The sequence below is a fragment of the Talpa occidentalis genome, unplaced genomic scaffold, assembly GCF_014898055.3.
Source record: "Talpa occidentalis isolate TD23 unplaced genomic scaffold, MPIMG_talOcc4v2.1 talOcc4.2, whole genome shotgun sequence".
Lineage (NCBI taxonomy): Eukaryota > Metazoa > Chordata > Mammalia > Eulipotyphla > Talpidae > Talpa > Talpa occidentalis.
The window spans coordinates 151,966,553-151,983,443 of NW_023602073.1; the positions used below are offsets into that span (position 1 = coordinate 151,966,553).

Sequence of the window (16,891 nt, forward strand, 5' to 3'; positions counted from 1 at the left end):
GGCCAGGAGTTGAGCCCCCCGGGAGAGGGCGATCTCCTGAGGAGGCCGCGGCAGCCGGCAGCGCGCGGGAGCAGAGCCGGGTTCGTTCCGCACAGGCGCGGGATGACGGCTGCAGGCGCCCGCGCTCCTCCCCGGGGAACAGCCCTGCACGCAAGCTGGCGGCGCGGGGACACGCGTCCTCTTGGCGGGGCCCTCCCCTCTGGCCTGCTCTGCCCCCCACGCCCTGCCCGCTCCCGCCCCTGGAACGTTTCCATCGGAAAAATGTGCTTTTCCTCTTCAGTCTTAAAAATACACAAACCAGAACCTTTGTCTCGACCCCACGTCTCCGCCCCCCGCACTCCCTGGCACACGATGTCAGTTCAGGACCCCCGGGAAGCCAAGCCCAGTGCGGGGCATGAGGGCGGCCGGGCCGGGCTGTGACTGGCCTGTGCTCAGCGGCTCGGCCCCCTCACCTAGCCCCGCTGGGCAGCCTTGGCCTCCCGAAGGTGTCTTTGGCAATATCACTTTACTTCGAGTGATATTGGAGGAAAAATGACAGAAGACCGTAAAAGGTTGACAAGCGGGTGAAGCGGTGCCAGAACCCCCTCCCGGGACCCCTGCGGGCCGCCGCCTCCCAAGCCGCCTCTTCCTGCCGCCAAGCGGGACTCAGGCCTGCCCGCGCTGCCCATAAAAACTGCTTTCCTGTCCTCATGCTGCCGTCCACTGCTCATCCAAATGGTTTCCAATGTTCCGTCAAAGAACTTTCTGAACAGTGGAAATTGCTGCCTTGGGTCAGGATAGAGGCTGACCCAAAAACAGTGAAAATAATTGCGATGTAACGAGTATTCATTCTCCTAACCTCATGGTTTCCTAGAAGAACTTAAGCCATGAAGTGAGAGAGAAGAAACCTCCCTGGCCTGCAAATCCCTGAGGCCTCTGCTTGCAGGTGACCAGAGAAACCACCTGGCCAGCCTCTTAGCCAGGCCCTGGCCACCCTCCAGGCCGTGCTGCGCCTCCCCGTGCTTCCCTCACGCGCATGCGCGCACACACTGCTCCCTCTTTTCTCTTTCAAAAACCATCTTAAGACCATCCCACAGCAGCCCATCCAGGGCCGCTTGACTTTACACAGCTGCGTAGTACTCCACAGCGTGTCCGTGTAAGCCAGGAGCCGCCCCAGCCTCCCACGCCTGGAGGCCACACTGGCCTGTGCCTCAGGAAGGCGGGGATGCGGGAGCTGATGCTTCAAATAGATTCCTGGGTGGACCCTAGAACCACTGCCGTCCTCACCTGGCCATCCTTCAGAGAACAGTGGGCGGACAGCACCCTCCCACCATCGTGGACTGGCTCCATGGCCACGAGGGCCAAGAGACCAGGCCTCAGTGTCCACGCACCGGGCTTCCTCCTGCCTCCCCGCTGCCCCTCCTCAGTGAGGCGCTGCCGCCCTTATTAACCCAATGCTCGTTTGCCGAGGTGCTTCTCAGGGCTCTGTTTGCGTGAGGAAAGGCACGCGGGGGATGTGACTCTCCTGCAAGCTCGTGTGGAAGGTCGAGGGACATCAAACAAGCTTGACTGAGAAAAGGAATCGGCTCAGGCCAGTCGTGCAGCCCGTCGGCCTCCCAACCCCGAGGCCGTTTACCGCATATTCGCTCATCAAACTTATTTTCCACGCGGGCCAAGCCTGGCTCCCGCACAGGGAATGGTCCCTTAGTGAGAATCCTGCCCACAGCAGAGGCGCCGCGCTCTGGGACGCTCGCAGCAAGAGGCTGGCGGGCAGGTCCGCTCAGGGCGACTGTGCTTCCAGCTGCCCGCACCGCGGCCCGCGGGCCCTCCCCCAACAGCCGCTTAGTCTCCGCCGGGCCCTGCTTGTCTGTGGTCGGGTGGGGGCGGCCCCCTTGAACGTCGGCTTTCTGGCCTGAGAGCTCGAGCCCTCATCTGCCTCCCGCTGGCCCGCGAGGCCTCCGAGTAGACACAGCTGTCAGCCTCCCGGAGAGGCAGGGAGGGCGACGCTGGTCAGCACGTCAGATCCTTGGCCTTAGCCGGGACGATTCTCCACCAGAGAAGGATCCCCCCACACACACACTCATACGTGCTCACATCACACATGCACACACACGTGCTCTCACTGTCACATTCTCACACAGGTACACACACGCTCACACCCTCGCATGCACGCCCCACGACTCCTGGCCACTCAGCCTGGTGGCCCTTGACAGTGACCCTCACTGTGGCCCAGGAGCGCTCTCAGGCCCTTGCGGCCAGCGCTCGAGGCCCTCAGCTTTGCAGCCGAAGCACCTCGATCTCAAACAGCTGCTTCCCCAGACGGCCTGTACACCTTAGGCGTACAGCGCACTCACACGGCTCCTTGTAAAGTGTGACATCCTGGGTTGTCTCAGCTTGCCTGCCAGAAATGACTCCAGCGAACGCCCCACGTCACCTCACGGCGACCTCGGTGTCTTCTACGGGAACAAGGCCGGAAGTGTCTGTCCAGGGAGGTTCTGGCCGCCGTGCCCCTCCACACAGCCTCCCGCCTTCCCGCCAAAGAGCAGACGATGCACACGAAGGATATTTTAAAAATTCTGTATTCAATTATTCTCACCAAAGGATATCCATTAAAATTATGAACATCTCTAAATATATTTCATATATCATACATATATATACTTTATAGGAATAATTACATATCAACAAAAGATCTCTGGTTGCTCTAAGTGTGTAAGTGAAACAGCGGTGCTGCGGTGTGACCCCCGTGTATGCGTGTGTCCTGGCCGCAAATCACGATTTATTTACAACTTGCCTCGGCGATAGTAAATGGTTGCTGTTCTATTATACAAACATAACGGTAAAGGTTCCTTTTAAATACAAAGACTGCAAATGAATACATGAAAAAATTACACACATGTACAGTATTTATAATTTATAAATGCAAAGTTAAGACCTCTTTAAATTATTGCACTTGCGCATTTTACAAAGGTTTGTATATGTCGTACATAGAAAATATTTTGTTTCACTCACTAACTCACCAGCTAGCATGAGACTGGAAACGTCAACTTGACATTCTCCTTCCAGGAGAGCGCCCACGGAGACTCGGACACGGACCCACCGACACCACGAGCCAGCTGGCCACGCGCGGGGGTTTGGCCTGCTGGTCCGCGTTGCCAAGGTCACCACCAGCCGACCCAGACGCCCTGGCCAGGTGGAGAGAGAGGGTCTCTGCTGTCCGTATGGACACGTAGAGCAAGCCATCTTTTCTTTTCAGCAAGATCCAAGGGGCTGCATTTCTACCCATGTTGGCGACCGGCTCACAGTGGATGGGGCGAGGGCGTTATTTCGAATGGGCCAGCGGGCTGGGGCTGGCAAATAGGGACAGTGCGTAGAAGAATGTCCTACAAAAAAACTATGTTCACCCTTCACACTGGATGAGCACACAGAGGAGCACCACGCAACACATCACACAGGAGAACATGTACACAGTGGTTTGTGACTGGCGTGTTAGGAAAACAACAGTTGCAACGTCGTGACGTGCGAGGATCCAGGTGGGCCACAGCGCTGGACACTACGCCTTGAACACTAATGGACAGCGGGACCCCAAACGTCCATCTCAACTTCTGCGCACATGCACTGCCGCGCTGACATCCGACCCAACTGACCTCTCTGCTTGCAAACTGGGTGGAGCAGGGAGTTCGCACCTGGTTCCTCAGGTGAGGCTCCCCTGAACCCCGCAGAGCAGGCGAGGCTCTCAGCTCTGGGCCCTCCCACGCGTCAGCTGTACCAAGGAGACCACTCGGCCCTGTCGCGAGGCCCGGAAGGGAAAGGATCTGCGGAGACACTGATGTCACCTTCTCGCATTTCAAACATGCTTCGTGGGAACCATGAGCGGCTGTCTCTGTTCCACCTTTTTAATCGAGAAGCAGAACACCGCTGAGGCCTTTCTTCTTTGGACTTTCAGCATCAGATACATGCATCAGGTGCTGCAGACACCCAAACAAATCCAGTGAAAAAAAGACAAAAACCCAAAAGTGTGTGCATCGCAGGGGGTATCACTTCTCTAAAGCGAAGATCAGTGTCGAAAGACATCAGCAACGTGTGGCGGGACAAGCACGTGTGCGAACGTGAAACCACAAGCGCCAAGGGCCCCGGAGGCAGGCCGCGGGGAGTGACCGCCCACTCGGCTGCTTCACACCTCCCAGTGGCTCGACAATCAGAGTCCTACTTGCAATAGAAGAATATCCTAAAGTGGTTAAATGAGCAAGTCCTTGAAGAATTAAACCCTAAATAAAATCAGCAGAATATAGAGAAAGCGACGCGAGTTCGAACTATATTAAGCTAGAGATGATTCTCAAAATCGAAACCATGCGTGTGTAACTGGAGTCCGTGGGGCGCGGCGCGGCTCCTGGACGCTCGTGGGAGGGCAGGCGGCGCCTGGCCGGTGGCGGGGGACGCAGAGTGAGGGGCTGGTCCCCGTCATTCGGTGTGAGCCACACGAGCCCCGCCGCGCCCCGCAGCAGCTCTCAGTTACGGCTCAGCGATAAAGCAAAATAACAACTACATGAATGAGGAAGCAAAAGTACAGAGTTTGAAATAAAGGCCCAGGCCAAGGCATGGTGAATAATTTAGTTCTATTAAAGCTCAAACCTTAATTTTGAGTTAAAAGACCAGAAACATCATACTCAAAAGTAAACTGATTTAAAATCCAGGCGGTCAGGGATCGATGCATCCACATGGATCATTCACAGACATGGCTAGTGCGCGGGAACAGAAGCCACTGAGACCGAGTGTACAAAATTAAAAAGGGGAAGAAGCATGCTGGAAAGAGGAAACCTACACGGAACAAAGCTGGTGTCCAATTAGGTCCGTGTTTGCGCCCTGAGAGCAAGACCCTGCTGCCCGTGCAGCGCCCGCCGGGGGACGCCGTGTCCGGGACATTGTCCCGAGAACGGCTCTGCCTGGGCTCCTTCGCAAAAACTACGGCTGGGAAAAGGGTCACCATCCCTGCCCGGATGAAAGGGCCGTTTCTAAGCACTATTTCCACATCCATTGCATTATTTTGAAGCGTTTCTAATGAATGACGTCACCGCCAGCTGCTAATTAACAAGGTGCTTGCACTTTTTAGCGTTTTATGCCCCCGTCCAAGTTCAGATACTGAACTGCATCCCGCGGCTGGCATGCAGTCCCAGGAAATTTTCTGGTTAAAGCATACATTCCCTATCTTTGGAAAGATGATGGAATCGTGGCACTTGCCAATAAAGCGGGGCTGTTACACGTCACCACGGCCCATAATAATTTCTGCAAATCCAACATCCTACGGACGCTCACAGCCAGTTACCAAATTTATGCTTAACGAGGAAAATTTGGCCCAATATAAAATACCACCTCAATGAGAAAATCATCAAAACTTTGGGTAATGAAAACCATCTGCCCTTTTAAGAATTGTGAAAAAGATGAGAACAGAATTTAAAAAGTCGTCTGCTAAATATAGCTGCCAAAAATACAGAAATACTCCTCACTGCGCTTCCCCCAAACAGTACCAACTAAAGGTCACTGCATCCTGGACACTCACTTCTGGTGACTCTGACCATTTAGTAAACCTCACACATGGTGAAAAGCAGTAGTAACGGTTTACAATAGAAGAGTCGCCTTTGTCCGAACGTCTCTCCATGATGACAACACTTCACGAGAAATCAACCAACCCCTAAACCCTTAAATCATACACTTCGGGCGGGCGAGGCAGGGAATTGTTCCAAGCAGAGATCACATAAGGGGATGACCTGGCTCTATCACAATGAGAATTTTCTGGACTAACCTTATCAGAACAGTAACCTTAAATGCGAAATGACCCAGGAGCTCTCCCCACACCCCGGGGAGAGTGTCCCTGTCACGACACAGTCACGCATTCTCTAGACGCCTCTTCATCACACGCAGCCCCCCACGGTGTCCTCTTCTCTGGCCATCCACCCTCTACGGTAAAGAGGCCGCTGAGTTCATTTTTGTGATGGAGGATGAAACGGGCAGGGTCCAGCGTCAAGAATTTGGATGCAGAAAAATTGGTGATTCTTTAGAATTTGCTCTTAGGGAGACGCCACCATGGCAAAGGGCAGCCCCGCGGGTCTTCCTCGACAACGGGCATTTCCCAGGGCATTTCGCGCACAGCGGTTCCCGGAGGAGGGGCTGGTTTTCCTTTGTCAGGCGTGTTCTCTCCCCGCGGCTGGGTCCCCGCACCTGTGCGCTTGGCACACGGCTGGCGTGCAGGGGGCTCCGCTGCCAGCACTCACTTCGCCTCCCGCTGCAGGTGACTCTCTGGGGCCGGGCCCGGGAGGAGACTGACACGCAGGCTATTCGTCAGGCAAGAACAACACCCTGCGGGGCCGGCTCCACTACAACATGAGCGAGCGGCTGCAGCCCCATCGGGCTCCGTGTGTTTGTAAAGCCCACGCCTCCATCAGCCACGCGTAGTTTCGAGCACGTAGAAGAACATGTCCAAGATGGACCTTATTACGAGGCACCAGCCGGTCTCCTGTCCCGGGAAAAGTGAGCAAATGAGCCAGGACTGGTCTATCCGCCCCCGGCCCAGCCCGGGCCGGCGCTCCGTGGGGTCCGGGGTCTGCCCAGGCCCAGCCCCAGGCGGGCACCGCTGCCCGCTCCTCCTGGGACGTGTCCACACATCACCGCTGCGGATTCTCTTCAAAACACCGACGCGGCGCAGCGCCCTCCACTCGCCGGAAGTCAGAAGGCCGCACCCCACGGGTCCTGGGGAGCTTCGGGAGCACACCCTCTCTCTTCCCGTCCCCACGGCCGGGAGAGCAAAGGAAGGTATTGGGGAGAGGGCAGGTGGCCCTGGGGGGTGGGAGTCGCAGGAGACGCCGTCCCGGGCACGGGGGGCGGGGGGGGGGGGCTCCGGGAGAACTGCGGGGTGTTTCTATCAGATCATGTGTCGAACGAGCCTCCCGTGCGCGTGTGAGTCCGAAACTTTGCAAGGACACAAAGTGAAAAAGCAAAGGACTCATGATTAGACACCACCTTTCACACCCCTCAGACCTGCCGGTGAAAACCCATCACCTGTCCAAGCTTTCACTCTGCTCTCGACGCAAAAGGGCTGGTAGATTCGCCGAGACTGCCATGAAGAAAAAAATACGTGAAAAATATTCCGTGACATCTTTCGAATCGCTGCCTAAGCTCTGAGATTTATTGGGGTGTGTCTGCACGTTCTCTCTGGAGGACGGGGCCGCTCCCCTCAGCCGGCCTGGCCGCTCGGCTGCCGGCGTGGCTCGGAGGACCCGCTGCAGCCCGCCTGGCGATCCGCTCGCGAGGCTCTGGGAGAAGAATCTGGAATCCATCACTGATTGCGGAGACGCTGCTCACGCCGCGGCCCGAGGCCTCGCCAGGCCGCCCGCCGCAGCCCACGCCGGGGCCCAGGCAGGCGGGACGGAACACGGCGCGGCCCCCCGGGCGTCGAAGCCCAACGCGAGGAGGGACGGCGCGGGGCCGCGCTGGGGGGCGCCGCCCGCAGGGAGGCCCGCGGGGACCCGGCGCCCGTCCTGGGAAGGCCTCAGCAGTGGCCGGGCGAGGCCGGGCCGCCAGCCTGGGGCCTGGGCGGCTGGGGCCGGGTGCTGGCGGGGCTCGGCGGGGCCGGAGGCGGGGCGGGTCGCTGCGGGAGTCACTGGTGCTTCTTTCTTGGCGAGGCTCGCACCCAGGTGCCAGGTGTAGGTTTCCCCACGGAAAGAGAAGGGCGGGCAGAGGAGCGGACGAGCGTCCTGGGCCGGCGCCGGCACCAGCGTCGCGCTCAGTCCTCGATCTTCACCGGCAGCTTCTCGGAGGAGGAGGAGGGGGTGGCCGGCGCGGCCGAGATCCACAGCGCGCTCTCCTCCCCGCGGATGACCTTCTCCCACTGGCTCAGGTTGTTCCTAGGGCGAGGGGCAGAGGAGGGAGGGGCCTGAAGGACTCACCTGGGCTGTGGGCAGCTCCCTGTGCCCCAGGGCCGCCCCCAGGACGCCCTGGACTCCCGGCCGGCAGGGGAGCCCGGGAGACACCGGCCAAGGAGACACCGGCCTCCTGCCCTGGCTCGCTCACGGACCAGGTCAGAGTCCGACTGGACACTTGACGCCGGCAGACAAAATCCACGCCAGGCACGGGTGCCCCAGGGCGCCGCTGACAAGAGCAGAGACCGAAGCCCCCACGGGCAGCAGCTGGGCCACCGGCGCCATCCCTGGCGCTCTCCAGACACTCCAGCAATGGCCGCAGCCCCGCCGCCCCCTGGACACCGGAGGACGATTCCTCTTGTTGTTAGTAAGATCGAAAGGGTCTTTACGAGAGGGTGTCCCACCCCGCCCAGGGCCGCAGGAAGCCTCAGAACTAAGGGCCCCCGCCGCGGCCACTGCGCCCGCGCTGCCCTCCGAGCACCCACAGGCCCGGGCTCCGCCACCTCACACGGCTCCACAGACACAGAGACTTTTGGGCAGAAAAGGGCTTCAATGGCTACTCCCACCTCCCCTGCTGGGCGACCAGGCGTCCAGCCCGATCCTAGGGAAACTGAGCCCGGCCGACCACCCGTCCACAGCTCAGCCCTGTGGAGCAAGCACAGGGGACCCCGACCGCTGGCCAAGGCCCGTGACGGCGCCACAGCTAGTGGGGTGTCCCCGCATCTCTGGGGGGGACGAGCGTCCCTTCAAACAGGGTCAGGCTTTCGCCCGTCACAGCGGCGGGCCTGCGTCCTTCCCCGACAGAGGAGTCCCCAGAGGAGCCGCAGCAGCAGCGGGGTGCGGCCCCAGAGACCTGGCTTTGTTCTAAACGGTCTCGCCGCGGCCGGGGCGGGTCAGACCCGGGGTCAGACAAGTGCCCGCCGGGCCCCCTGGAGCGGCCGATGCCCCTCCTGGCTCAACCTTCCTTCGGTGATAGAAAAGAACCCCGTTTTGATGATGACAGGAAACGCCCCTTTACCTGCCCCAGAACGGGGACAAGTCGATTTACTGGAATAAAATGCCTGAAAGCGAAACATCCACCCATTGTCCCTCAAGCCACCCGGCCCAGGCCCCACAGTGGCCACCGCACCGCAGCTCACCCTGGTGTCAGGAGCTTAGCCAGGCCCGGCCTGGGGGCAACCAGGGCTTGAGGTGGAATCCACGCTCCAGAACAGGCCCCGGGGGCTCGAGCCTCTCGGGGGAAAGGGAATGAGGACCCGGCGAGGGCCCCTCTCCACGGAGCCGGGGGGGCTGCCCGCCTCTGCGGGGGCCTCCGCGCCGGGAAGACACCAACCGGCCGTCCTCCTGCTCCTCCAGTGGGCGGGTGGCTGCGGCGTGAGCGCGCCCCAGTCTACTGGACACCCGGCCGCGCCCGGGACAGAGGCCGCTTGGGGGGACCCCAGGGTCTCGCGGGTCTGGCCGGCGGGGGGACCCCCAGGGCCTCGGGGTCTGGCTGCGCAGGACGTACCTGCAGGCCTTCAGCAGGGGCTCCGTCGGAGGGAAGATCTGCGTGAGCGTGGTGTAGCAGGGGATGGCCACGGCGTTGTAGAAGCCCAGCTGCGGCCAGGACAGGACAAAAGGCACGTTAGTGGGCCTGGTGCGCGGGACCCCGCCAGCGCGGCTCTGCTCCGCGAGTCCCCGCACCCCTGGGCGCGCCAGGTTTGCTCTGTGACGCTCACCGCGGAGCACTGGGGCTGCAAGACACAGCCTTGGGGTGAGACAGAGACGAGAGGCGCAGGGCAGCTCCCGGGAGACCCCGGCACGGCGCCCCAGCCTGTCCGCGGGCACCCAGCCCCGCTCCGCTCCCTGGGCCACTCGGCTCGGGAGTGCAGGCCTCTGTCCTCCCCCGGCCGCCTCGTCCACACTTCACTCACGGGGCTCGCGGCTGGTCCATGTGGTGCCCTGGCCAGGTGGGGGTCAGCCTCCCGAGGGCGCCTGCCCACATCCCGCTGCTTTGGCCCAGAGCAAACCCTCCTCGATGCTCCCGCGGGCAACGTGCATTGGCTCTGTCAGATGCCACAGTTGGATTTTTTTTTTAAGATTTATTTAATTTATGCATACAGGAGCTGGGGTGCAGGCCAGAGGTGCAGAAGGTGAGAGGACTCACCAGAGACAGAGTGGGGAGCAGAACAGGCAGACTGACTGAAACACACTGCTGAGGGGAGCAGCGGGAGACAGGAGGGGTCTGCTGAGCCCTGTGGGCAGCTCCCTGTCCGGGGATTGAACTCGTGCTGCAGAGGCTGCGGACAGCTTCACAGTCCTGAGACTTAACCCCTTGTGCCACAGGGAGGCCCCAGATTTCACAGTTTTAAGCTGTGATTCTGAGAACAAAGACTAAAGAGCATTTTGCTCGGAATTCTGGGTCGCTGTGCAGACAAAGAAGGCTTGCTCAGATCCTGCCCGAAGCAGAGCAAAACACCTGCCGGAGGAGGCCGGGGATGCCTCGCCTCGCCAGGTATAGCTGTCCGAGCGGTGGACAAGGTCAAGAGAAAGCTGGCCCTTGGGTAGGTGATGCCAACGAGGCTCCCCAAATTCTTCAAAACCTAAACCTCAATGAGACTGAGGACCGGCTCCGCAGGGACCCCCGCCTTCTCTGCTTCCAGGCTGTCCCCTGAGCTGCGCCGCAGCCACGCCACACAGCACAGACACCACGCGGGAGGCCGCAGGTGTGGGGACTGGGATGCAGGACGTTGTATTATGAGGACAAGGGATGCTTTCATCATTTAGAAGCACTAAAGGTGGTAAAATATTAGCTGATTGCAGAAATATTTTACTAAAATATCCAGATCTTTATGTAAATGGATCTGGAATTTTGGTAAAAACAAAAGTAGAACCAGTTCTCTTGATTAAATAAAAGTGGGAAGAGCCCGCTGCGGGCACGCAGGCCGCCGGGCTGCTCCGCGGGTAGGACTGCTGCACCACGGGATCCCGGTCGTAACCCAGGCACTCAGAAAAACTCCAAAGGAACTAGCAAGTCAAACGTAAAGTGATGGAACAAAAGCAGAGGGCGAATGCAGGCACGCGGCGATACCACCTCGGTGGGGACGGACTTGCGTGACGTGGTGGAAAAGCAGGCACCAGACAGGGACAGTGTGACTGGGGTGACACAGGGATGGTGTGACGGTGTCACGCAGACGGGAAACCCCATAAGAAATGCCCTAAAGCAGGGAGACGCGCGGACACTGGGGGCCTGGTGGGGCTCGTCCAGCAGAGACGGGCCGGGCGGCAGCCACTGCAGAAAGGCCGCGCGGGCCCTCAGGGCCGGACGCCACCTCCCAGAGGGCAGTAAACAGGCCTTAAATAAACTAAGAGCCTTCGAAAACGTATCAAAGCGCAGCAGCTCGTGAAATATCTGAGATGTTTTCTAAACCAACTCCTGCCCCACCAACACCCGTCGCAGCTGCCCCAGCGGGACGTCGGAAGCACCGGTCACTTGAATGACCGTAACTTGAGGACTACGCTACACGAACACGCGCCACCCGGCTCACAGGGCACACGAGGGGCGTCACATGAATGACGTAGTAAGACCCGGAGCGAGAGTGACTAATGCCGAGGGGTGGCGCGCCCAGACTCGAGACAGACTAAAACGCTGCCGGCGTTATTTGTGAGCAAGAGTGGGCCTCGTCAGGGGTCGTGCATGCGCAGCGGTGGAGCTGCTTCTGCTTGTTGAGAACGTTAACTACTCGGCTCCTCCTCCCTGCTCCATTCTAAGCAGCACAGGGGCCAGTTCACCGCGACGACCCGGGCAGCAAGGGGAGGCTCCAGGGTCTCCAGCTATTCTGAGTCCGGGGGACAGTCTATTGCCCCCGACTCCGTTGTAACGTAGCGGGGTCAAGCCGCCTTGGGCTGGCCCCTGCACCTGCAGCCCAGCCACAAGCTCACGGTTCAGAGGTCAGAACAGAACCAACAGTGACAGCGGCCCTCGATCCAGGTGAACATGCAAACTCCTCAGCGTCCACTTTCCCACACTGGAAACAAGACACCTGGCAGGACGCCCGGAGGCCAGGGTCTCTGGGCCTCAGGCTGCGCGGCCAGCACCGGCCTCGCAGAACCGGGACTCCACGCCCGCCTCACAGGACGTGAGCCCCGACCTGACCCTACCTGGCCTTGGGGGACTTCATCCCGCTTGTCTCGGTCCATCATGGGAATAGGCTGGATCCCCAGCTTCTTCATCTCGTCGCCCTAGGACGGAAGGGACAGTCACGCTTGCTGTGCTTGCGCGCAGGCAGAGATGCAGGCACGAGCGACCTCTCCCTGCCTCGCCATCGTCAAAATGGGCACCGTCTCCATCGGTGACTCCCTCCCCCACCCGCTCCGGAAACCCAGCCTCCACTTTCGGGGTCACCCTGCAGACGTTTGTGGAAGTTATACAAGAAAGTAGAGGAACTAGTGGGAGAGACAGGACGACACCCCTCGCCCTTGGTCTAGTGACTCACCCTGCTGCCCGGGCAGGCAGGGGGCCTGTCCATCAAAGCTCAGGGGTTTGTCCTTGTCAGAGCAGCCCTGGACACAGGGCTCAGGACACGCGGGCCGGGGGCTCTCGGCTGTGGGCCTCGGGTCATGAAGATGGCTTGGCTCTGCCACCACCAGACATCCGATGCTCTAAACTCGAAACTGAGCAATTTACTGGCTCTTACGCTTCACACACGTTCCTTTCTAAGAGTGAGACTTAAATGGATTTCCCCTTCAAGAAAAAGAAAAGTCCCTTAAAGAATTCAGACGGACAAGCCCCACGGTCGGGACGCGTCCAGCCCAGTGACAGGCGGGCGGTCACCTCCTCGAGGCCCTCAGGGAGAGCAGTGAGCGCGGCGGAGCCGTCAGCCCCACACTTTCCCTCCAAGTTTACTCCTACTTCGTCACATCCAAGGAGGGCCCCAGAGGGCTGCTTGGTTTTTGTTTTTCTGAAAGTAATCACGCACGGGCCTGGGTATTCCTGGGTTCATCTGAACAGGAAAGTCCTGTCCTGTGTACTGATGCACAATCATGAAGAACACCGAGGAGCAAAACGCCTGTTTCTGATCACAGGTAACTCGGCCAAAGAGAAACGGTCGTGAACGTGATTTGTGAGCTTATTTCCCGTGTCAGGAGCGCCCTGAACCAGACAGTGCCCCAGGGACTCGGCCCCTTTCTGCACAGTCCTGCATGTCCACGCTGCTGAGTGACCACCTGCAGGCCCATCTAGCCCATGAAGTGTGGGTCCCCCAATACGTCTCTCCACCGTCTACATGAGACGTAATGACCTTGGCTCCTCTGACGAACAAAGGGAAGATGGTCTGTCACATCAGGAGCCCTGCGCTGCTGTTCAGCAAGTGAGCTCCTGAGCCCCTGCCTTCGAGACCAGGAGATGCACCCCATGCTCAGTCGGTGTGACCGAGTGCACCCCTTTTCTCTGCACCCGCACAAACCCTGCACCTTCTCGCCGGCGGCTGACCCGGCTCTCTACCCAAGCAGCAGCACGAGCAACGAGACACAGTTACGAAGTCACCCAGGTATTTAATTTCTTCTTCAAACATCCCCATTTCTTGAGATGCTCTGTGTTCACAGAAAACCGAGGACGTACCTCAGCCCAGAACTCCGCGTAGATGTCATTTGCCGTCAGCTTGGTGACCGGCCACAGCTTCGTCACAGAGCAGAGGTCACAGGCAGTCATCATCAAGCCGATGACCCGGTCTCTAGAACACAAGGACAAAGCAGAGCCGGTCAGCATGCAGGTGCTCCTGCGCCTCAGGACCACAAAGACAGGTCTTTTCAGGAGTGAGGCATAAAGCGGCAGACTTTGGGGGGCCGGGGAGGCAGCACTGAGTCCAACCCTCAGGGCCGGGGTGAACCCAACAGGGCTCTGGCCCAGGAGGAGCCTGTCAGGTGCGGCAAGGCCCCGGGTGACCACCGAGCTCCAACCCAGAGGGGCAGGCGCTGTGACCCCCTCAGCTGCCACCGCTACAGCCACTGGGCTGATTTTTTGTTTTCAAGCAGTTTTGCAAATAGGGAGTAGGTAGAAACCTTGAAAAATCCAAACTAACGCTTCTTCCATTTTCAATAAACAAATCAGAGGTGCAAAGACCTGGGGCGAGTGCAGGACGTGAACCTATTAGAGGAAAAGGATATTCACCTATCAGGAGATGTAGAGAAAGCGCTTGACAGAATCCAACATTCAAAATTCAACACGTGAGTTTTATCATTCACGATAAAAACACTCAACTTGACACATGACCACAAACCCCCACAGCCAACATCATACTCGATGAGGCCCAAATGTCCGGAGCACGCGCCGGGTTGCGCAACACGTGCCATCAATTAAGTTTCGCTTTACCCTTTCGCCCGCTGAGAAACCACAGGTTTTTCCTGTTAATCAAATGAGACTGGGAGGTGCGAGGGGAGGAGCTACCAGGATATAAGAAGAGAACCACGAGCAGGTCGAGGGGTTACTGCGAGAGGAGCAGAGAGAAGGCCAGGGAAGGCAGAAAGACGGGGAAAAGTACGAGAAGGTAAAGGAAAAATAAAGAAGCAACCGCCAGCGTCAAGTTGTCTCCAGCCCCTCATTTCAATCCTCAGCCCCTCTCTTTTCGTGCCTACGAATCCCGCGGGTCGGGACACCCAGACAGATGTTGTGCCACTGAGATGAGGACCAGGCCAGGTGCCCTGCCGCCGCGCCTCGGCACGGAGCTGGGGTCCTTATTAATGTAGAAAAACAAGAAAAGGAAATGGGAGAACACTGACTGGGAAAGAAGAGCTAAAATTGTCTTTGTTCACAGATGACATAAACTGGGCATATGGAAAACTCGAAAGAATGGACAAAAAACACTCCTGGAACTAAGAAGTGGTGCCATGTAAAAGGGAGCAGGATACGCGGTTAACAGACGAAAGTCCGCGGGTTTCCTGTAAAGAGGTGCCCTGCAGCAGGTGCCCTGCCACACCATAGCGGGTGCGACCTATGGGTCTTGTCTGTGGTTCTGGGCAAAGGCCCGTGAGGTTAGAGGAACCCACGAGAAACTCAGCTGATCACTAGGGTGAAAGTTAACTATCTTAAGAGGAAGAGAACAATCCAGAAAAGCAAGAGAGCATATAACCCACAATGTAGTATATAAACAGAAAGCTACCAGACATGTGAAGACACAGACAATGTATTCCATGATCCAGAGAGAAAATAGTCAACAAGTAGATTCAGAGAGGACTCAGAGACAGGATGAGGAACTTCCAGGGAAACATGGATTGGGTATAATGATGATGATATAAGGAATTGCAGGAGAGACATTTAAGTTATTTAAAAAAAAAAAAAAAAAGAACCAAAAAGAAATCTCAGAACCGAGAAATACACTCTATAAAATAATATAAACCACCGGGTGAACTGAGCCCCGATTGGAGAGACGGTCAGAACGGATCCATGAAACCCAGAGACAGGCCGCACCCGGCTGCCCAAGCCAGGGCCAGAGTGGGGAGCCCGGAGAGGCGGAGCAGAGCAGGAAGAAGCTGGAGGCCGGGCTGCGCGGCCCGTCGGGCAGGGATAGACGTGAAGAATGGAGACAACAGGTGGGGCAGGAAAAATATTTGACAAAAAATAATGGCCGACACTTTCCCAAATTTTACTCAAATCGCAGCCCAAGCACCAGGGGATTTCAGGGGGCCCAGCGCAGGGTGACGATAAAGAAGCCCACACACCCCGTGTCCACAGGCAAAGCGCGTCACGGACGCAGAGCTGGGAAGCTAACGGCGTGGAGAAAAGCCGACCAGCAGCCAGCGTGAAAAGACAGTTGTGTGGAGAAAAACAATCACTCGTGGACGGGGAAGAAGCCAGAAGGGAGCTGGACATTGAAACCATACGAGAGAAAACCCGTCTCGCATTCTCACATCCGGCAAAGTGCCTTGGAAAAGAGAAGCCAAAGGAGAGACATTCTCGACGAGGTCGTCGACACACTTTAAGAAATGTCAAAGGAAGCGCCGCGGCCCAAGTGCACTGACACCAGAGGGAAATCTGGATGGAGTCGGACGAATAAAAAAGCACTGGAGATGACATGTAGGTGAGAAAATATGACATAATTCCTCTCTCCTTTAAAAAAATCACTTGTCCGTTAGCCATTTAATTTAAAATATTAGCAAACTATCTGAGGTGCACAACACAGGCACAGTACACTATTTAATAACAATAGCGTGAAAAACAAAAAAGATACAAACATCAATGTTTTCTATATGTGTAGACATGCATGTGTGTGTGTGTGTGTGTGTCAGGGCTCGCCCACTGTACAGGGATGCAATAGCCGCCGTTCAAGGTGAACTGGTAAAAGGCAGATTGTAAACTCAACAGCAGCTCTTGGAAATAGAAAGAGGTGGAAAATGAATTGAGGCTCAATGATCTCAAAAGCAGTGAGGACAGAGGGCACGAGGAAGGACTGGAGAAGCCACGACCATCTGACGTGCCAGGGAAGACCCCGCGGTGATGAGCCCCAGGGAGCCTCGTCCCGGCTGCTAGACATGCCCGGGCGGGATGCGGCCGGCGACGAGGAAGGAGCGTGATGCCCCAGGAGCGAGCGCAGGAATCCGGCCGAGCGGCCGGGCACTGAGGACTTGAAGGCAGGAAGTGGCCCCTTGCATGCTGATGAGTGAAAGTGGAGAAGAGCTAACAAATGTGATGTGTGAGCATCTCGCGTCAAAGCTTCTAAACAAATGAAGCAAAACTGACAAAAAGAAAACAATTCACAACAACATTTACTCTGGAAACAGTATTTCCAGTTGAAAATGGGAAAAATACTTTCCTGAGTGTAAAACCTATAAAACAGGCCACGCCATTTTGCCAAATATTTTACAAGGCCTGTGTGAACTGCAAAGTACTCTTCAGGGCTGTGGAGTCAACCCAACGCTCTTGAATACCTACCAGAACACGTCCAGTTCTCAAGTGAAGAAATACACATCACATGAGCACACTAAATTGCCAATGTGGGGCCTCCCTGGTGGCGCAAGCGTTACAG

At 57.5% G+C, this 16,891-nt stretch overlaps 1 protein-coding gene across 9 annotated transcripts in view; it reads right to left on the bottom strand.

The window, feature by feature from the left end:
- Positions 1-7,594: 7,594 nt before the first annotated feature.
- PDE10A (phosphodiesterase 10A) overlaps positions 7,595-16,891 on the bottom strand; it is a 145,210-nt gene continuing 135,913 nt past the window's right edge. For all 9 annotated transcript variants that reach the window (XM_054697968.1, XM_054697966.1, XM_037520703.2 and 6 more), the window contains 4 exons: positions 13,492-13,603; positions 12,033-12,113; positions 9,400-9,488; positions 7,595-7,877 (listed from right to left, as the gene is read on the bottom strand). In XM_054697968.1, coding sequence (XP_054553943.1) covers positions 7,757-7,877; positions 9,400-9,488; positions 12,033-12,113; positions 13,492-13,603 — 403 coding nt within the window. In that variant the 3' untranslated portion in view covers positions 7,595-7,756. The remainder of the gene's footprint in view (positions 7,878-9,399; positions 9,489-12,032; positions 12,114-13,491; positions 13,604-16,891) is intronic.